The sequence below is a fragment of the Arachis stenosperma genome, chromosome 3 (genome assembly GCF_014773155.1).
Source record: "Arachis stenosperma cultivar V10309 chromosome 3, arast.V10309.gnm1.PFL2, whole genome shotgun sequence".
Lineage (NCBI taxonomy): Eukaryota > Viridiplantae > Streptophyta > Magnoliopsida > Fabales > Fabaceae > Arachis > Arachis stenosperma.
In genome coordinates, this window is record NC_080379.1 from 165,598,094 (window position 1) to 165,620,276 (window position 22,183).

The 22,183-nt window shown below is 33.2% G+C and overlaps 3 protein-coding genes across 4 annotated transcripts; 2 read left to right on the plus strand and 1 right to left on the minus strand.

Moving 5' to 3' along the window:
- Positions 1-404: 404 nt before the first annotated feature.
- Positions 405-6,410, plus strand: LOC130968914 (phosphatidylinositol 4-phosphate 5-kinase 7-like). 2 transcript variants are annotated; one of them, XM_057894418.1, is made up of 12 exons: positions 405-422; positions 698-763; positions 871-1,037; positions 1,135-1,286; positions 1,390-2,460; positions 2,740-2,907; positions 3,058-3,223; positions 3,709-3,819; positions 3,907-4,094; positions 4,527-4,681; positions 5,213-5,381; positions 6,007-6,410. In XM_057894418.1, exons 4-12 carry the CDS (start codon positions 1,270-1,272, stop codon positions 6,287-6,289), a joined length of 2,328 nt encoding a protein of 775 aa, XP_057750401.1. In that variant the 5' UTR covers positions 405-422; positions 698-763; positions 871-1,037; positions 1,135-1,269; the 3' UTR covers positions 6,290-6,410. The 2 variants fall into 2 exon arrangements, with proteins under 2 accessions (XP_057750401.1, XP_057750400.1); XM_057894417.1 differs by lacking the exon at positions 405-422 and adding an exon at positions 436-576.
- Positions 6,411-6,547: 137 nt separating this feature from the next.
- On the minus strand, positions 6,548-7,260 carry LOC130970473 (uncharacterized). The gene has a single exon (XM_057896567.1). The coding sequence runs from the start codon at positions 7,071-7,073 to the stop codon at positions 6,732-6,734; it is 342 nt and encodes a 113-aa protein (XP_057752550.1). The 5' UTR covers positions 7,074-7,260; the 3' UTR covers positions 6,548-6,731.
- A 9,583-nt stretch (positions 7,261-16,843) lies between these two features.
- Positions 16,844-19,388, plus strand: LOC130969720 (transmembrane emp24 domain-containing protein p24delta4-like). The gene is made up of 4 exons (XM_057895573.1): positions 16,844-17,208; positions 17,944-18,156; positions 18,464-18,540; positions 18,663-19,388. The coding sequence occupies exons 1-4, from the start codon at positions 17,008-17,010 to the stop codon at positions 18,805-18,807; spliced, it is 636 nt and encodes a 211-aa protein (XP_057751556.1). The 5' UTR covers positions 16,844-17,007; the 3' UTR covers positions 18,808-19,388.
- Positions 19,389-22,183: the final 2,795 nt, after the last annotated feature.

Sequence of the window (22,183 nt, forward strand, 5' to 3'; positions counted from 1 at the left end):
ATTTGGCCTTTATCCCTTTCGTGTCAAATGCCCTTTCACATACCCCCACAATTTAATAATTTTTAATTATTAATTTTATATAAAATTAGTCTTACTTAAAAAAAAAACTGTTTATAAAATAAAAGATATATTAATTTGACAATTTAAAATTTTAAATTAGACGTAATATCTTGTATTCTCTCCCTTAATATTTTTTTCTTTTTAGTCAAGAGCTGAACTATCCAAATAAAATCAAGGTTATTACTCGATTGGTTTGTATTTATAATTTAATATTTAATATTTATTTATTTCGGTAATTAAGGGGGAAAAAATGTAAAAGGCGGGCGTGGGGTTTTGAGGTGGTGGAAAAGGTTGGTACCTTAGGTGCAGTTGAAGAATGAAGAGGGAAAGAAAGAAAGAGAAGCGAGAGAAGTTCCTTTCAGGTTATAAGAATTAACAAACGGTGTCTGTATTTGAAGAGAGTATATAAATGTATAATCAGCACCTGACTCCTCCTCTTACAGTTTTGTATATAAAATGAATATTTCTGTATGGTGGGGTACTTGTCGCCTTTGCAACCAGATAGAGATAGAGACGGTTACAAAAATCATTCATCACTTCTTCTTTCTCACCTGAACCTGCCTCAATCAATCATTTCTCTTTTCGGTAGGGTTTAGTTTCTCCCACTGATTGGAACTCTTCTTCTTCCTCTTTGCAGTTTGCCTCCTGTTGCAGGATTCCACTGCCTCTTCATTTTCCTCCATTCATTCATCATCCATCTAAGGTTTCTGTTCAATCATTATTCGTATCCTGATTCACCTTTTTTTCTCTGTTTCGTGGTTTCATCGCATCTGGAAGAAACACTATCATCTATGTGATTTGCGATTGCAGAGAAACTTAATTTCAAGTCTTTGATGTTTGTGCACGTTACTAGTTAGCTTGATAGCTTCATTACCTTCCTTTCGTCAAGTGTTTTGAGTTTCAATTTGATCCTGCCGTAACAATCTTCACCTGGATTTGGAGGGATCTGTTTTACGTGTTGGAAGACTCCAGAAACAGTAAGAAACCTTCTAAAGGTTTTACTTCTGTTATTTTGTAGTATAGTATTGGGAATGGCCTTCAATTTTTGATTGTTATATTCTATGTATGTTTCAGAGTTCGCCACCGTGCACAGTGTTATAAATCTATTGAAGGCAGAGTTGAATTGTTTCCCTATCATATCTGTGAGTTACATTAACCTTTTCGAGGAAATTGGATTTATCCTCATGGATCAGTGAAAGCCTGCAAGTCATGGAAGACGGTGGGAGGTAATACTGGAAGAAAGTCACAGAACTCCTTATATACCTAATCAATCATCCTGTTGTTTTATGTACTATATGATAGTATGATGCTACTGTTTCTTAATTGTAGTTTTGAAGAGAAGTTATTTTCTAATGGGGATGTCTACGTCGGTAAGATCAAGGGCATACTGCCCCATGGCAATGGAAAATACACATGGTCAGATGGAACCGTATATGAGGGTGACTGGGTAGATGGGAAAATGACTGGGAAAGGACTGATCATATTTCCTTCAGGGGCAAAGTATGAGGGTGAATTCTCTGGGGGTTTCCTTCATGGTTATGGCACATTGACTACATCGAATGCAGGCGTTTATAGAGGTGGCTGGAGAATGAACGCTGAGCATGGAATTGGACGGAAGGAGTATCCCAATTCAGATGTATATGAAGGCTTATGGAGAGAAGGAATTCGTGAAGGCAGCGGGAGGTATTCTTGGAATAATGGAAATATATACGTTGGGAATTGGAAAAATGGAACAATAAATGGCAGAGGGGTTATGAAGTGGCCTAATGGTGATATCTTTGATGGTTCTTGGTTAAATGGACATAGACATGGATCAGGTGTTTATAGATTTGCAGATGGAGAACTTTATATTGGGACATGGAGTAAGGGCTTGAAGGATGGAAAAGGAACATTCTATCCCACTGGCAGTAAACAACCATCTCTAAAGAAGTGGTGTAGTTCTCTTAACAGTGAAAATAATGGTTTGGTGTTAAATACAGAAAAACATATGGCTCAAAAGTCGAAAGTAAAACGTAGCCTTTCTGAAAAGATTTCAAGAAGTAGCAGTTCAAAAAGTTCACATAACCTATCTCATAGGAGTAGGACTTCTTCATTGGATTCGAGTTGGGGTGTTAAAGATCCTGCTGGAGATTGCATATGTCATGATTCCTCAACCAAATCATCCCAGTCCTTTAAAGAAGCTCAATCTGATGCACCTGGTAATAGTACTAAAGTTTATGAGAGGGAATATATGCAAGGGGTGCTGATTATGGAGAGAGTTCGGAGCTATTCGGAAGTATCTCATCCGAACAAACAGCAAAATAAGTTTAGTGTGAAGCAAGTAAAGAAGAGCACATGTATAGACATTTTTGGAGGCCGCAGAAGCCATTTTCTGAAGCTTAATTTGCAGCTTGGCATCAGGTAATTACTTGGTCTAAAGTCATCCTATTAACCATTTCTTGATATAATTTTTTTTTCTATTGACTTGTTTAAAAATCATGAGCTGCAGTGTGTACAAAGTGATGTGACTGATTAATTGGATGAGTTCAACACACTAACTAATGACTTAGCACAGTTGACTAAAAAAATAATGAAAATTAAATTTTATCATCTTACAGATAAAATGGGTTATTCAGCTTAGTATTATCATATTTTGTTTCATGTGAAAATTATTTTGAAAAAGTTTGGCTGAATTATCAGGTACACTGTTGGCAAAATCACACCAGTGCCTGCACGTGATGTTCGTTCATCTGATTTTGGAGAACGAGCTAGGATAAGGATGTACTTCCCTAAGGAGGGTTCACAGTTGACTCCTCCACATTCTTCTATAGACTTCTACTGGAAGGATTATTGCCCCATGGTCTTCAGGTATTCATTTAACTGTGTGCACACCATGCTTAACCAGGTTATATTGTGAGCACCATAGGTCCGCTCCAGTTAACCATATATAGCTTCCCTTTCTGCATCTTATTTGGTTTTATTATTTCTCTGCATAGTTACACAAGAATATATTTCCAGGAATTTGAGAGAGATGTTCAAACTGGATGCTGCAGAGTACATGATGTCTATCTGTGGTGATTGTGGTCTAAGGGACATATCTTCCCCTGGAAAAAGTGGCAGCATCTTCTTTCTTTCTCAAGATGACAGATTTGTGATAAAGACACTGAAAAAATCAGAGCTAAAGGTTTGCGGTCAGTTTATGTGTCGAGTTCATCAATTGTTGTATGAACTTCACTTTTTAATAGTTCTGCAGTTGGAGATATCATCATATTAGATAGCACATAGACTGCAGAGTGATACAATAGAGTGTGACAAATTTGAGGGACAAACTACATGAAATCTAATGCCAAGTGGCTAACTAGGACCCCAATTGAATGGTGATTTTCAGGAGAAATGCATTTATTTTATGATTTTAACAAACATGCATTTTTAGGGAGAAATAATTGATTGCATAAGTTCCTATTTAGGTGGGCCGCTATTTTCTTGTGCACTAATCTGTTGACAATTTTTAAGGCAAGGTTCATGAAGTCCAACATCAGAAGTTCCTTTTATGTTAAAGATAGAGAAGTAGATGATACATTTATGTTATTATCTCTATGGCAATCAATAATGAATTGATTTGCGCATTTAAATGTCCATGATAATGTACTTTTGGTTCTCTTCTTGTAGGTTCTGCTCAATATGCTTCCTAAATACTATTACCATGTAGGGCATCATGAGAATACTCTTATTACAAAATTTTTTGGGGTACATCGAATAAAACTAAGGGGTGGGAAAAAGGTACACCAAATATCTTTCTCTAGCTCTTTTTTCTTCCTTGTTTGTTAAATGGCAAAACTATAGAAATTTCCTTATTTTCTCAATTAGGTGCGTTTTGTGGTCATGGGGAATATGTTCTGCACAGAATTGCATATCCACCGTCGTTATGATCTGAAGGGGTCTTCTCATGGAAGATTTACGGAAAAGGATAAAATTAGCAGCCATACAACATTAAAAGATCTTGATCTAAAATACGAATTTCATATGGATAAAAAATTGCGAGAATCACTGTTCAAGTAAGTTCCTACTTTTTGAGAGGTACCTCTGTTGAAGTGAAATGATAAGCAACACATTTTTCTTGAATAATTAAGGAGTACTTGTAAAAAATTTCAAGCTCATATAATGGCCATGAAACCCAAAAGTTAGCTTATAAAGTGAGCGATGCCAAAGCTCATATAAAGGTTATCTAGGTCTTGTTATCTCTAGGTGATATGGGACTCTAACAAGTAGTATCTATTCATATATAGTAAGTTATGATGGATTTACTTTCATATGGATACCTGGCTGTGGCATGTGGTAGCATTGAGTTGTGATTGTGACTAGTAGTGTCAGTGTGTATGAACTATGAACTGAACTATTTATCAGTGGCAACTGCATTCAACCTCTCATTGACTTGGGATTATTAACTTACCTTCTATTTATGACTGGATTTCATCTTTCTGGTGCAGACAAATTTCTCTAGACTGCACTTTCTTGGAGTCACAACACATAATTGATTATAGCCTTCTGCTAGGATTACATTTCAGAGCTCCAGAGAATCTAAGGGCCTTAGCAGAATATCCTGGATCTTTACAGCAACAGGATAGCTTATCTTCTGGAGAAGGTAATTATTAAATACACTTTCTATTTCTAATGCCAGTTTTCTAAAATGTGACATAAGAAGTTTCTTTTAGAAATTATTGATTAATTTTTTCTACAGATAGGACAAATGTTTCACTTAATCTATATAGCCAACCATATCCAGGGCGAAAAAGTGTTTTGTTGGTCGCATATCTAGTGAACATATATAACCCCATCTAGTGGAAAAAAGTTTTGCTGGTCATATTTCTAATGAACCTATAACATCTTTTACATCTATAGCTTTTTGATATATTTTATAGCATGTAAATATCGCTCTTAAGAATTAGGTGAGCCTAAGCTCATTAGGCAGGATCCCTCAAACGTTTATAAAGGCAATCTCAGTCATATCCTTAAACAAAGTGAGACTTTGACAGATCTGATGAAACATAAACTCATGATTTCTGTTTTGAGTTGTTTTACAAATTCGCTACAAAGTTTTTTTTCCTGCTTTTTCTTTCTGAAAAATCCTTTTGCCTTCTATTGAGAGAATTTGGGCCTGCTTTACGTACACTAGATTCAGTCAAGGAAGGGGATGAGTTGATTCTTCCTAAAGGGTTGCTGTTGGTTGCCCATGAACCGGGCTCTGTGAACACTGCACCTGGACCCCACATTAGAGGAAATACGTTGAGGGCATACTCCATTGGGGACAAAGAAGTTGATCTTTTACTTCCTGGTACTGCAAGGTATCTTCTTTGAATTAGTTGTTCTTGTGATCTACACTCTTTTGTTACTTTTCCCATTTCAGCATTCATTAACCCAGAAATTTACCAGTGTTTTCTATAATTTCTTTGGTCATAGAAGCATATAAAAAATAATCAATTTTATAGTTCAGTTTATATTTATATCTTAACAAGAGATATTTGCAGTTTTGCGTGTAATGGTGTGGATGCCACTAACTTTGTGCCATGTTGCACATACCACATGCCGATTAATTTGTAAATTGATGACAAGGACTAAGCATTAAAAGAATGACCAAAATTAACACAATTTTAGAGGGATTAAAAGCAAAATAACCTATATTTGTATAGACTAAAAACTTATTTAAACCTTTATATATGCCGTATTCGTGTGTTATTTCAAAAAGTTGATGTGTGTGTCTGTGTTTATGTCCATGTGAATGTCTATGCTTCACTGATACCATATCATTATAGTCAGAATGAAAGCTGAAAATATCCTTTTTTCCGTGAATTCTGTCTTGTCCTCTATATTCAATGTGATGTCAATTACTTTCTTATCAACTCTAAGTAAAAACGTTATTGTTTCTTGTGTTTATGCTTTGTAACTCTGCAACCTGGCTTGATTAATCAGGTTGAGAGTGCAACTAGGAGTAAACATGCCAGCTCAAGCTACGCGCAAGGTTCAGAAGGATAAGGTGGAGGCATCAGAAATTGAGCTTTTTGAGGTCTATGATGTGGTGCTGTACATGGGAGTAATTGATATATTGCAGGAATACAATGCCAGAAAGAAAATTGAGCATAATATTAAGTCGCTGCAATTTGACCCCATGACCATATCAGTAGTAGAACCCAAGTTATATGCTGAGCGTTTCATCAATTTCTTGGATAAAAAAGTATTTCCGGAGACTCCCTGATATATATATTGCTTTTTTATTCTATCCATGTTTGTAAATTCTTTTGATCTGCGAGTCATGTCTTTGTAATTAATTTTACCAAGTCAAGAGCATTTTATTTATTGGATAATCGTTGTTACTTTCTGCATGATATACTTGAATTCTTTTCGGTTTTTTTTTTTTTTTTTTGGGAACTGCAAAATCATATATGATTGAAATTCTGTGATATTTTATAACGAAAACAATATATTAAGCCGCCAAAAATCCTAAAACTTTGAATAAGATATACCATTGAAATTCTGCAAATATAGCTGAATGTTTCATTATGAATTCTGGTGCAGCTCTAGTTTCCCACTTTTTCTAAACCAGCAATATTAAAGAATGAAAGCATTAAATACAACAATAAAGGTTAAAAGAAGTAAGAACCAGATGAACCTTTCCAATTTCCATGCAGTGGTTGAATTCATTGCATCCTCAATGTACTCTTGGAAGCAATGTCCATTTCTGGTTGTGACATCCTCTCAAGCTCTTCTTCAAAGCATCGAAGCTCATCGATGGCACTTTCCATGACACATTCAAGGTAGTCCTCATGATCATCATCTTGTTGCATGGCAGTTGTTACCTTTGCTTCTTTTTCTTCTTGCACTTCTTTATTCTCTTGCTCAATAAGTTCCACACCTGCCCATGCCCTGTATGATTCGATCTCAAATAGCCTCATGAGGTCTTCACTTGTGGAGGGATCAGAGCTCCTTTCTTGTAATGCTTGGTTTGAGAGGAAGGTGAACTGGGAAATGAGGGCTTCCATTTTTCTTCCTATGGTGAGGTAAGTGTGAATTGAATAAGCAATTCTAAGATTGGTTTAGTGCTTGAATTCACAGGGTAAGGAATCCTATCTTATATCATATCATATATATCATTATAAAGTATGGGTATTTTTTACTTTTTATAATGTCGAGAATTCGCGAGAGGGTCACATGGTTCCAAATGCATATTGGACCAAGTCTTATGAGTAATAGCTCTAATGGGACAGCAAAATTAGTAAGATAGAATGATTAAATCTAATTATTAGCTCACACTTTATTCAGTTAGATGTTGAAGAAAAGGGTTAGATAAAGGAGCAAATTGACATTGAAATCCAGCTTTTTTTTGTCACCTTTCTTGGGTTTATAGGTTCATAAATATTTTATACTTATCCTTAATAGAACATAGAATCAATTTAACTAAAACTTATACTAAATTTAAATTATATGGTTTTCTTATATGATAGTCGATATACCTCATTATTTTATGTGATAGAATTGAGCCGTTGGAGCTCTTTTGTTAACTTGCTCTCATTTGGTAATTATCACCTTTATGCATGGTGCAGATTAAAAGTATTATTTTTTCCCCTTATCAAACTCATTAGCGAAATCTTTGTCACTGTCTAATAGAAAGTTTAGGGTGGGACCATAGGTTTGAAATTTTAATGTTGTTACGTTATTCTGAAATGCAAAGAATGGATGGATGCGGACATTTTGAATGTTAAGTGTAAGAATGCTTCCAAAAACAAAATCACATGTGGGACACTCGAATACATGTATAGATTATGACAGCCCTAACGTGCACTTGTTTTTGCCAGGGACCGGGGCGAAAATTGGCCCAGACCCAAAGCAGAAGATCCGGGTCCGACCCGAATTTCAAACCTGCAATTCCATCTTCATCTTGCGTGAGACCAAAAACGACGCCCTTCATTGCGACGGCTTCCCTTTGCAAACACGACTAGATGACCGGAAGAGCTCTAGCGAGGTGGACGGCAGCATCTTCGAACTCGAATCCCTTGAATCAATGGACACGGTGTTTGGCAGATAATGTAAACCACTACAAAGTGTAGCAGTTTACCTTGGGACATATGTGAAAAATAATTGTTACATTTTTATAGCGGTTTCTGAACGAACTGAACAATGAAAAAATTACAGCACTTCTACGGCTGTTTTTTCATAAATGGCCAACATAGGAAATCGTATGAGCCTATAACGGTTTCTTCACATGAGAAATGTCTATAAATACTAAGTAATAGTGTAGTAGTAGATAGTCATTTTTCACAAATTCACAAATGGATAGTAAGGAGAGGTTTTTAGTTCTAGTTCATTACTCTGAAAAAATTCAAAAAATGCAAAAAGCACATCGTTGAGTTTACTGATAGTGAGTGTTTTTATTCGATCATCAAATACGTTGTCAAAGCTAAAAACGAATATATTGCAAAAAATGGGAGTGTGTGGGACAAAGTGGGTGAAAAAATTATTTTACAAGATTCCTATGTGTTAACTGGTGTGAAGTATGAAACATCTGTATAGGGTCGGACGAAGATATGCAGGTTTTATTTCATTATCGATGTAATTTTCTGGAAGTGAGAATATACGAGCTGTATGTCAAGTTGAAAGATGGCGTTGAAAGTTCTGGGATAATGTGCCATTTGTGAAAAAACAGAAGAGCCGCGGTTTCTTCATTGTTCAATCTGTTTAGAAACCGCTATAGAAGTGTAGCGATTTCTTTTCACGCGTCCCAACGTAAACCGCTACATCTTGTAGCGATTTACGTTCAATACGGGATTCACTATACTTTTTCACAATTTTTATAGAAATATAAAAGTTGTATTTCCGTCTGCAATATCCAAAAGTTACATTATGATAATATTGATTTTCAAACATTTTATTTATGTCCAAATATTAAATAGGGCAAATCACTAATATAAGTCAAGAGGAGGAAAAATTAACGCAAATCAGGCAAATCAAAAAATGGTTCATGAATCAACCAGTCCATCTTTTTATATAGTTCGAATCAATGTAATTCGAACTTCATCTCCATGTAATTCGAATCATACTGATTCGAATTAAATACACACTCATACACCCACTAATTCGAATCAACCTAATTCGAATTATACTCACAAAGTAATTCAAATAAGGGTGATTCGAATTACACTCATGCACGCGTTCCTAAGTAGTTCAAATTTGACTGATTTGAATTACATAAGCTATAATTCGAATTACAATGGTTCGAATTATACAGGGCCAAACGTGTATAAATATGGTGTGAACGTGAATTGATCTCATTAGAGTGAGAAAATAGCTACTGTGGAGAGTTTTGTAGTGTTGGTTCATCACAGAGGATCGATTAAGAGGAAAATACGATCTGGTGTGAAGTTCACCGATAAGGATCCTCTCAGTATTTTTATGAGGCATACAACGAACTATGATGACCTTGTGAATTCTATACTACAGAAACTTGGTCTGCAAGGCGTGAAACGGGTTAAGAAGTTATTCTATCGCATTCCGATCTCAGTGCTACAAGAAATCGTGAAGTATGATTATTTCACGATCGGGAGTGATGAGGACTTGCAGGTCATGTTTTATTGTCGTCGGCAGTTTCCCGAGGTTATGACACCTAAGCTGTTGGCGAAGTTGGTTTATGTGTTATCTAGCTCGGGGGTTTCGAACCGGAATACCCACACTATAGGCATGGTAGCCGGTTTTAGCTCCAGACCTGTTGGTGCATCTTCGTCCGTCCTTGTGAATGAACCTCTGGTCGAGCCTATCGCCTCCCCGTCATTCACTGTTGATCTCAACTGTAGTGGAGGCGGAGAGGTTGGAATAGGGGATATTGTGTCGACTTCTTTACAGTGTGCTGCACCTGTTAGTCTGGGCGATGCATTGCTGGATGATGTTGACGATGATGATGTGGAGACGAATATCATTGCTGATGATAGTGGCGATGATATTGGAGCGAGTGAGCCAGCTGGGGCTGGAGGTGGTTCTAGCTCTGGCACACAGCAGTACACTCCGCACTTTTTATCTGCAAGTACGAAACGTACCTCTCGTCGAATCACATGCCCTGCTGCCGTCGCATGCTTGAGATGCATCGCTGGGGCTGTACATATGATGGACCAAATAATTAAAACCACTTACAAAATCACTAACAAAAACCACTAACATAAATCACTTGCAAAACCACTAACAAAACCACTAACAAAACCACTAACAAAAACCACTGACATAAACCACTTGCAAAACCACTAACAAAACCACTAACGAAACCACTAACATAAACCACTTGCAAAATCACTAACAAAACCACTAACAAAATTACTTGCAAAACCACTAACAAAACCACATACATTATCACTAACAAAACATAAAAAATCAGTCACATACAATGTTACCAACGTCATTTATCATCAAAACCACTAACATAACATATGGAATAAGTTACCTAATCCTACTTAAAAAAAAGATTACATACTAACCTCTTCGTTGATGACTTCGGCTATATGAGCTACTCCATCCAAATGATATAGTCTGTCCAGATTATTCCCATGAGCTGAATATCCTGCTCGAGCCTTTGTTGGAGCGAATCTGGGTCGTTTTCTCTGGGATTTAGTGGGGTATGATAATGAAAAAGTGGTTCGAATGAGGTTGGTTCGAACTCCTTTTATAGCCGAAGCATGAGTAATTCGAAACACCCCAATTCGAATTACTACTAGAGCCAACAAATAAGTAATTCGAATCAGTCAAATTCGAACTACTTAAGAACGCGTGTGTGGGTGTAATTCGAATCACCCTGATTCGAATTAATGTGTGTGTAATTCGAATCAGGTTGATTCGAATTAGTGGGTGTGTGTGTGTAAATCGAATCAATATGATTCGAATTACATAGGGATGAAATTTGAATTAAACTGATTCAAACTATATAAAAATGTCTCTTGATTGATTCATGAACCAATTTTTGATTTGGCTGATTTGCATAAATTTTTCCTCCCCTTAGTTTATATCAGTGATTTGCCTTATTAAATATGAGAATGGATAACCTATTTAAATTTGTGATGTAATGCTTAAAATTAAAAACTGTCTAGTCTCCCTAAAAAAATCTCTTATTATGAGATTTGAATGTAAACCTTAACATATTTTAGGGGTAAAAATGGTGCCCAAAAAGGCAAGAACCAATTGATCATATAATTAATAATTTTTGAGTTTTGACTATACGTAAACAAAAAAATAGAATAACAAAAATGCTATGCTTATACTAAAATTATAGTCTATGCTTTTATATAAATACATAGTTTAATTTATTTTCAATATATTTTTAAAAAAAAATTTAGAAATACTATGTGCATTTTAGGAATATTTGATTTTTTTTATATTTTAATATATATTTTATATTAATAATTAATTTTAATAATTAATTTTAATATATATTTAACATAATTAAATGTATACTAAAATTAATTATGATTAAATTTATAATTTTTAGAGAAAAAGACAAATAGGTTCCTAACGTTTTGCTCTGTGGACATTTTCGTCCCTGACTATTCAAAAATACTTTTAAGTTCCTGACTTTTACAAAACTTGGACAGATCAATCCCTCTGTTCAATTGTCTCCGTCAGACCCAACAAAAAAGTCTGACGTGGCTCCCGTAATGCTTGTCACGCGTACGCGTCGCCTAGCAGACTTTCCTCTCACGCGTACGCGTCACCATGAATTTAACAAATCCTCATTTTTTCATGAATTCTCTACTTTGCATGCTTTTTTCCATTTCTTTCAAGCCATTCTTGCCTTCAAAACTTTAAATCACTCAAACAAACATATCAAGATATCGAATGGGAGAAAAGTAAATTAAATTTAGCAATTTAATAGCCTAAAAAACATGTTTTCAATCATTAAGCACACTTAGGAGAAATTCACATAACCATGCTATTTTAGTAAATAAATGTGGAAAAAGTTAATAAAATACACCAAATTCAATACAATATAAACCATAAAATTGGTTCATCAACTGGTTCATCAACTTTCCCACACTTAAACATTAGCATGTCGTCATGCTAAACTCTTGTAGTTCATCAACTAATATGCAAAATGCATCTACCTACTTGGTTAAAATGAATCAATCTCCAAGAACATATATGAACAAGTAGGACTAAGATAGTATGATGATTTATAAATTCTACTAATTCAAATCTCAAAATAAAGTATAAATATACTTGTAAGAAGAAAGCTCGTGAAAGCAAGGAACAAGGGATTGAGCATCGAACCCTCACCGGAAGTGTTTGCACTCTAATTTCTCTAGTGTTTGAGGGTCAATTCTCTCAATTTTCTACTAATCTTGCATTCTAAAGCTTGCTCTTCTTCTACCAATCAACATATATTCAATGCATGGATACACATATCAAGAGGTCTTTTCAAGGGTTGTAATAGGGTTAGGGCTAAATTTAATTTACTTTTCTCCTATTTGATGTCTTGATATGTTTGTTTGAGTGATTTAAAGTTTTGAAGACAAGAATAACTTGAAAGAAATGGAAAAAAAAAGCATGTAAAGTGGAGAATTCATAAAGAAATGAGGATTTGTTGAATTCATGGCAACACGTACGCGTGACAAGCATTATGGGAGCCACGTCAGACTTTTTCGTTGGGTCTTGGACGAAGGAACTAATCCGTCCAAGTTTTGCAAAGGTCAAAGACTTAAAAGTATTTTTCAATGGTCAGAGACGAAAATGTTTGCGGGACAAATGGTTAGGGACTTATTTGTCATTTTCTCTAATTTTTATTATGCAAGAGTCATATTATCTTAATTTAAACAGATTAGACATTTATATTTTTACTATACAAACTTTCTATTTTAGAGATTAATTGAGAAAATATTTATCCATTTAATTTGCTTTTTTTTAGTAATACAATTATTTATACCCATAAATTTTATAAATATTGACAAAAATATCTAAAAAAAACTAATTTTATATCTATGAAAGATGAATTTCATATGACAAAAATATTTAAATCTTAGATTTTTGTTGACGTTTTAATAAAATTTTTAAATTACTCCGTCCTTTATTATCAATATCAATTTCACCACTATTTCATCTTTTTCAAATCTCAAATTTTCACATGCCTCCGTTACCACCATTATTAATTCATTATCTTTGGACAAAATCTTGTACTTTTTTTCTCAGAGGGTCTTTATCACTCTCTTCTTTTTGAGACACTCCTAAAGAGAAGAAAATCTTTCAGCCCTATTTTGGATACCTTCTCGCGAATAAGATTGAAGATAAGAACTGTGCATATGAAGTTTTTGTGTTGTTTTTCATTCACTAAAACAAATTAAAAATGAACACAGCAGTTCACTCTAATATCGTCGTCTTGGTGTTGGTGGTTCTATTCGCGGCGAATGCGACGGCGGCATGGAAGCCGCCGCAAAATGCCAAGAGAATGAACATCTCCAATTACACCTTTGGCGACTCAAAGAAGTACGAAGGTTCATCAGAGTTCATAAGATCTGGTACCACATGGGTTCGTCCTCACCACCAACATCACTGTCCACATAATCTGGTATGGCCACTGGAAGCGCAACCAAAAGAAGATCATCCCCGAGTTCATCAACCCAATCTCCGTCGTGAATGCCTGTCGCCGCTCCGTGGCGGCGTGGTAGCGCATTGTCGAACTCTACACGGCCCAAACCGGCGCTAATATCTCCAAAACCATCTGGCTCGGCCAGGAGAAGAACGACTGCTTCTACTCCCATGGCAGTCTCTCACGCGCCTCTCAATCCAATCCGTCATCAACGGTGCCATAGCCGCCATAACTAAATCGCCGCCACAATAGGAGGATGAGCAGTTATGTAATGGAGGGATGTAAAAGTTTGAGACTGGGAGAAGAAGAGATGATAGTGGAGTTAAGGTTTAAGATAAAAAAAATAGATAATTTAAAAATTTTAGAGAAAATATCATTTTTTTATCCTACGAGATGTTAAAATGACACTTTCTTTTTCTCTATTTATAAAATGTATATTTTCCTTCCTTATAGCTTTTTTAAAAACCTCATCTTTAATCCATTTTAAATTTTTTTGTGTTAACTAATGTTAATTTTTTCTATTTTCAAGAAAAAATAAATTATTTTTTACAAAAATATCCTTTAGTAAAAATTTTATTTTTTGTCATTAAATTTTGCTTAACAAAATACTCTTTAATAAAATTTTTTTATTAATTAAATTATATTTTTACCAAAATATTTTTTAAAAAATTAATAATTAAATTATTTTTATCTAAGATATCCTTCAATAATTTTTTAATTATTAAATTATCATTTTATTAAAATTTTTGTTAACAATTATTTTTATATTTTACTATTAATTTTTTGATATTAATATATATTATTTTAATATTAAACAAAAAATCCTTATAACAATTAATATATATTTATATTGAAAGATAATCTTACTAAGGTTTTTTATTTAATATTAAAATAATATATATTGACATCGAAAAATTAATAATAAAATATAAAAAAATTATTAACGAAATTTCAATTATTAAATTTTTTAAAAAATATTAATAAAATATAATTTAATTAATAAAAAATAATTTATTAAAGAGTATTTTGGTAAACAAAATTTAACAATAAAAAATAAAATTTTTACTAAAGGATATTTTTATAAAAAATAATTTATTTTTTCTTAAAAAATGGATAAAGTTAACATTAATTAACACAAAAGATTTAAAATGGATTAAAGAGGAAGTTTTTTAAAAGTTGTTTGGTTTCTTACTGTATCTCCCAATCCGACTTGCCAAGAACTAATCCGTCGCGGTAGAACCAATGGGTTACTGCATGCACAAGGCTATATTCGAACCCTTGGGGTTACTGCATGCACAAGGCTGTATTCGAACCCTTGACACTTGCTTAAACAGACTAGTGAGCTAACCACTAGACCAACCCAACTTGGTTAGTTTTTTAAAAGTTACAAGGAAAAAAAATATATTTTATAAATAAAAGAGATGGGAGTATCATTTTAATACCTCGCAGAAAAAAAAAAAAGATATTTTCTTAAAATTTTATTAAAGTTATTAAAAATATAAAATTTAAATATTTTTGTCAGATGAATTTAATTTTTATGAATATAATATTTTTTTAATGAATATTTTTATCAGTGTTCATAAAATTTATGTGTATAAATAATTATTTTTTCTTTTTTTTTATATATGTAATTCTATTTTATCTGGTGAAGCAAATAGAGCACATTAAAGACAGCATAATATTCATACATAAACCAAACACATACTAATATTACTTGAAAGTCCAAAAATAAATAATGTTATATATGTATGTATATATGTCTTTATTTGTGTATATATATATATATATATATATATATATATAAATAGAATTTAATGAATTCTATTTAGGTCTTTTAGTACTAAATCGAATTAAAAAGATTTGAGTAGTAGCGTTTCATATATCTACATAAATTGAATTTATTGGATTCGAATTAATTATTATAGTGCTAAGGGCCCATTTGAGAAGTTTTAAAAATAAATTTTTTTGAGTTTTTTACTTATAAAAAGTAGTGACATTAATGTCTAGTACAATTTTTTTTATGTTCATAAAATTTATGTGTATAAATAATTGTTTTTTCTTCTTTTTTATATATGTAATTCTATTTTATCTGGTGAAGCAAATAGAGCACATTAAAGACAGCATAATATTCATACATAAACCAAACACATACTAATATTGCTTGAAAGTTCTAAAATAAATAATGTTATATATGTATATATGTCTTTATTTGTATATATATAAATAGAATTTAATGAATTCGATTTAGGTCTTTTAGTACTAAATCGAATTAAAAAGATTTGAGTAGTAGCGTTTTATATATCTACATAAATTAAATTTATTGAATTCGAATTAACTATTATAGTGCTAAGGATCTGTTTGGGAAGTTTCAAAAATAATTTTTTTTGAGTTTTTTACTTATAAAAAGTAGTGGTATTAATGTCTGGTACAATTTTTGAAATCAAATTGCAGCTCTTTAAAAAGGTATTTAGGAGTTTATAGAGAAGTTAAAAAAAATGACTTCTCTTATAATACTATTACTTTTTATCACATTTCTATAAGATAAGCATTTTTAAAACTAAAAACCCAAATACAAAATAACTTATTTATAACTACTTTTAATATATTCATTTATTATTTAAGTTTTTTTTTGGTTGCCCACAGTATTTCCTAGCCTGTCAGGCCAAGGACTAATCCGTCGCAGATCGGAGCTCCATTTAAGGGTTTGCCGTTGGCCAATGGGTTGCTGCATGCACAAGGCGGGATTCGAACCACCGACACTTGTTTAAGCGGACAAGTAAGCTGACTACTCGACCAACTTAAGTTGGTTTATTGTTTAAGTTATTTTTTTAAAAGGAACTTAATTAAACTGTTTACTCAAACTCGGCCTAAGTCAAATCTACTTAATATTAGTATGTGTTTGGTTTATGTGTGAATATTGAATTTAAATCCTTTAAATTTTAGATTTTTATTTTAAAGAATAAGGTGAGATCTCTTACAATTGAATATTTTTTCTCTCATATTTTTTTTAATCCCGTTTATGAAATAAATAATGATAAATTATATTTTATTCTCTAAAATAAAATTTAAAATTTAGAAGATTAAAATTCGTTTATATTACCCTTAAAAGACAGTTGACCGATAATTATTTTCACAACACAAATAAATATAAATAATAATTGATATTAATGAATGTAATGTAATGAGAGAGAGAGAGAGAGAAGCAGAAGGAGAAAGAAAACTGAAATTAAAGCACCTAGCTCACTGAATTAAGCAGGGATAGTGAGACACAGAGATCGGAGGAGTTTTGAGCTTAACCCTAATTTGTGACGCTCCTTAACACCAACATTGCATTGTTGTAGAGACTAGAGAGAGAAGGGGCTATGGGGAAGATGATGCTGTGCACGCTGGGCATCTCCCTCTGCTTGTTCTCCATCATACCTTCCGCCTTCGGAATCTGGCTCACCTTGCCGTCTTCTGGCACCAAATGCGTCTCCGAAGAAATCCAAACCAACGTCGTCGTTTTAACCGATTACATCGTCATTCCCGATGGCTCTTCCCTTCAACCCTCCATCGGTGTCAAGGTACACACACATTTCTTTCCTGCGTCGCTCTTCAAATTCCAGATCAGATTTCTTTCGATTATGAGAATTCGAGGTGCTAGTGTATTGTGTTCCTATTCATGAACTTGTTGCTGTCGATTTGCCTTGGCCGATTGGTTGTTTAGGGGGAAATTTTTTATTTATTTGTAGAATTAGTTGGTGTTTATGCATGTCATATTATCCATAATGTTATATAAAAGCGTAAATGTTGACTATGGCTATCATCACGTTTAGGTTTGTTATTACTAGTATCAGTTAATGACCTAATGCAAACTTCTCCAAATTTGTTGTTTTATCATGTATGCTTAGTTCTGCAGCTGGAGAGGCTTAAGCTTAATCATTATTCTAATCATACCCTCAAATCTGCCCCTTATTTGTGCATTCCTCCTGTTGAGTCCATTGAGAGTTATTGAATTATTGTGAAAATCATGCACTTATGCCAATAGATTAATTTCTGCCGTTGAGACTAAAATCGCTTATCTTGATGATAGAACATTTTTTTCTTTTGGGATTTCCAATTGATGGAGTTTCGTGTCAATTGTCAAACCCTGAACATACTTCAAGTTCATAAAGCTAGCAAACTGTTAGTGTTACAAGAGAAGTGGCATCATGATATAACTGTTATGTTGGTGCTTGGATGACTATCTTTTCACATCAGCTTGTTGAATAGTTTTATACTTGTCTGTTTGTTTTTAATAGTAATATGTTATATTTTAGGTGACATCACCATATGGAAACAATCTTTATTACAAGGAGAATACAACACATGGTAATTTTGCATTTACAACTCAAGAAACTGGGAACTACCTCGCATGTTTCTGGATTGATCCCCATTATCAGGGAGCTAAAGAGGTCAGTGTGAGTCTTGATTGGAAAACTGGAATTGCAGCCAAGGATTGGGAGTCGGTTGCCAGAAAAGAGAAGATTGAGGTAAATATCCAAGTGACATCTATAACTTTTTATCTACTTGTGAACACTGTCGACAACATGTATGTGAGTTTCACAAGGCTGGCATTTATTCAAGGCATCATAAGGAATGAGTTTAAGCATGAGTTGAAAATGTTTTTTAGCTGCATCCTTGGTTTCTTAGTTTTATTGAATTGATTTTCACTATAACGGGAAATATTTTAGTAGTTATACGCAAATTGAAATTCATATATATATATATATATATATATCGTTTCTTTTGATTTCTCCTTTCTACTGATTGTTTTTCCCGTACATTGATACTGCATAGGGAGTTGAACTTGAGCTGAGAAAGCTAGAAGGAGCAGTAGAGGCCATCCATGAGAATTTGCTTTATTTGAAGGGCAGGTAACCTGATCATGTCAACATGACAACATCTCCTGCCCCCAAAAAAAATATTTTATTTTATTTTTCGCAAAATATCGAAAATTTTTGTTTTGATTTATTTTTTTCTTGAATTTTTAACTCAGGGAAGCAGAGATGAGGGCTGTGAGTGAAAGAACGAATGCCAGGGTGGCATGGTTTAGTATAATGTCCTTGGGCATCTGCATCGGAGTTTCGGGTTTGCAATTGTGGCATTTGAAGAGATTCTTCCAGAAGAAGAAGCTAATCTAAACTGTGCTAGTGTTAGCTTAATATCATTAGTGAAACAAAGAAAGGTATAATAATATATAAGCGTTTCCATCAAGTATACTCACAAGTTGTAGCTGGAAAGATTTTGATAACATATGTAGCGTTTCCAGATCTTCTTATACACAAGTTCCTTTTTTATTTTCAAAATTAATGCTTTATGCTATATGAATATGATATAATTATACTGGATTATGTTACATGATATGGTTTATGAGAACTGTTAGACAGAAGGGAAATAACACAGCACAAACCCTTTAAGGGTCAGAGTGAGAGCATGACAACAATTGCAGACTTCACTCTTGTTGAACCTCATTACTATGATGCTAACCTTGTAGATGGATTCAATTTGCCTATAGCAATAGCAGTGAAAGTGAAACCTGTTAATGGCACTGGAAATTGCTTTGAGGCAGAGTTGGCTGGCATTAGAGGCAGAGCATTGTATTGATTAAACAAAAAATATTACAGGGCCACCAAAAATCAGTTACCAAATATTTTTGTCTATATACATATGTTGTTTTATACGTTTTTAATGTATATTTTGTATTGCGCCATGTATTTTATACAATTAGTTAATTTGGTAATTGATTTTTAGTGTACTCATAGTATAATTGATTTACGGTTATTTTGAGCATTCTAATGTTTTCCGGCCATAACTATCCAGTAATCTTGTAATGCTAAAACAAATGTTGATTTGGCCACCATGGAAAACAATAATGCTAATGAAATAATTGCAAGTTATGTTATTCCGGTCCATAAGGAGTTCTTAAAATAAGGTACTTTTTTTTCACACAACACAAATGTATGAGACTAGTTTATGCTTTCCGTTAATTAGTATCAAACAACCAAAAGGCTTATGATTCACGTGAATGAGGATGTTTTGCACTCCATAAAAGGCGTCATGATTATGTAAGCCATAAAATATGATTAATTATTCTACTTAAAAGATGAATTTGTATGTCAAGACTCTTAAGAGGATAAATTGATTGTTAGAAGAATAAATGTCCAAGTTTGAAGTGGTGATGAACACTTGAACAGTGATCAGTTGACAAAGTAATAACTACAAACTGAGTGGGAAACATGGCCAGCACATTTTGCATCCTCCTTTTGAAGCAAGTCAAAAAGGACAATGAAATCACAACCTCAACCACATATATAATTGCCATAGTACCACTACCACCACCACAACTACTCCTCCTGCTGCTGCTACTACTATAGTACTATGTATATGGTATCTGTGACCAATTGAGGCAAGATTATAAGTTGCACAGTGTGTTGAACAGAAGAACAGTGGATTTCTGTCATAAAAATTACATACTTCTGTTAGACAGATTATTTTTGAACACTTAATATATATAATATTTAGATTGAGTCTCCTATGATTATTATTATGCTGGTTGGTGATTATACAACTTATTTGGCAATATTTAATACTGTTTTTAAAATTAAAATTATATTTTTACTACTTGATAAATTTTATTTTTAAATTAAAAAAGTGTTTCAAATAATAAAAACGTGACTTTATTTTTAGTAGTATTTTTTAAATGTTATTAAATAATAAACTCTGTGTCCATAGAAATAATTAACATGAACCCATTAATTAGTATATAGTATATAGCTAATGCTCATTTTTTGGAGATTTGAAAAAAATTCGGTGTACAAATTTTTCTTTTTAAATACCTTTCATTTTATATAATTTATAAAAATAAAATTATTAACTCATGACTTTTTAATTTTAGTATAAAATACTTAATAGTTAATACCATCTCGACTAAAACTGAATTTGTTATCATTGTTATTCAAAGTTAATTTATAAAAAAGTGCACACTAGAATATAATAAAGCAAGAGGCACTCACTACTAGTGAGTTGTGTGGAAACATGAAAAGGAAGAGTAGTAATAACTAATAAGTAAAGATGGTGCAACAACAAGAAGAAGAAGCCCTATTGCATGCACGCTTAGGCTTATATAATATAGCATATATAGCACATTGAATAATTACCACTCCCTTCTTTCTTTCTACAAAACAAGAGCCGCTCTTTGTGTCAAAACCCATCATTGGATCCAAATACTTGTTATAGTTATGCCTTCAACACTTCTACCTTTACCATTATTATTCATCACAAATAAACCCTATGATCTCCAATCTTCTTCTTCTAAAGAGTTTGGTGCCCTCTAGGGTTTGTCAGAGGCATTGTTCCATAGCCATTTTGGCATTCTGTCCACCTCCGATCCGATCCGATTTGATCCATTAATTTGTAGGAGGTGGCCAGTAGGCCAAACGGGTTCTGTGAATATGTATTTGACAAACCCCATCTTAGAGGACAAGCTTTAAGGCCTTCATCTTTCTTATTCTTCTCTTTGAATAAGTGTTAGTGTTTTCTTCTCTATCATCTAACATATATACATGAGTTTTCATGTAGCATTTTTTTGCAGAAAATACTACTTGATTTGAAGCTTGAAGATCAGAGAATATATGGTAATTACTCCAAGGAATGCATTTTTTGGTTTGTCACTGTATTTTTCAGCTCGATAAGTCAAAGATTAATTCATTATAAATCTGAATTTCATTTAAAGATTTATCGTTGTTCATTCGAACCCCAATCATGCGCTTAGTATGTTGTTTCTATTTTCTACTATAGAACGATCTTAATTAGGACAAGGTAATTGAAAGTCAATAATTCTTATTAACTTTGACACGTAACTTGTTGATTATATATTATTGGTCTGATAAATTAAAAGTCAACCAGCCACCACACATGAAACTGATGACTGGCACTGTCATAGAGGTTTCTTTTGTATTTTTGTGTGTGTGTTATTTGTCTTGCATTGGATGGGTTTGCAAAGTATGATAGCGAAGTCACACCTTTTTACATGTTTAAACTCCTATTAAAAGCATGATAGATGATGGAGGATCCACATGTTTAAATTCAATTGGCCCATTGCTACATTAGCAGCATTGGATTCCTAGAAGCATTAGAGTACAATTTAGACCTAATTAGCAATGCTGTATTTGAGGCCAAACCAATTCCAATTATAATCATCATGAGTGGTAGTTGTGTTTATTAGTTTCATGCCCTAACAAAAAACTCATCATCATGCCAACACCCACTAGCACCAATTCTATGCAAATATAGGAGGGGAATCTCTTAGTGCTCTTTCATTTCCAGCTGACACATTTCTATCTATATATACATCATTATTTATCTCATCCATGCATAATTCTTAGTCTCTTACAGGCTTTCAAAGCATACAATTGATGAACAGTAGTAATTAATTTATTTGTCAGAATATATAGCTTAATTAGCTAAAAATAATATAATATAATAATTCAATTCAATTAATTAATTAAGCTAGCTAGC

Excerpts from the sequence above, each read along its gene's own strand:
- LOC130968914 (XM_057894418.1), top strand. Across the intron at positions 3,820-3,906 it reads AACTAAGGGGTGGGAAAAAG|GTGCGTTTTGTGGTCATGGG; the intron begins GTACACCAAATA and ends TTTCTCAATTAG. Across the intron at positions 4,682-5,212 it reads TAGCTTATCTTCTGGAGAAG|ATTCAGTCAAGGAAGGGGAT; the intron begins GTAATTATTAAA and ends TACGTACACTAG.
- LOC130970473 (XM_057896567.1), bottom strand. The coding sequence starts at position 7,073 with ATGGAAGCCCTCATTTCCCAGTTCACCTTCCTCTCAAACCAAGCATTA.
- LOC130969720 (XM_057895573.1), top strand. The coding sequence starts at position 17,008 with ATGGGGAAGATGATGCTGTGCACGCTGGGCATCTCCCTCTGCTTGTTC. Across the intron at positions 17,209-17,943 it reads AACCCTCCATCGGTGTCAAG|GTGACATCACCATATGGAAA; the intron begins GTACACACACAT and ends GTTATATTTTAG. Across the intron at positions 18,541-18,662 it reads TTGCTTTATTTGAAGGGCAG|GGAAGCAGAGATGAGGGCTG; the intron begins GTAACCTGATCA and ends TTTTTAACTCAG.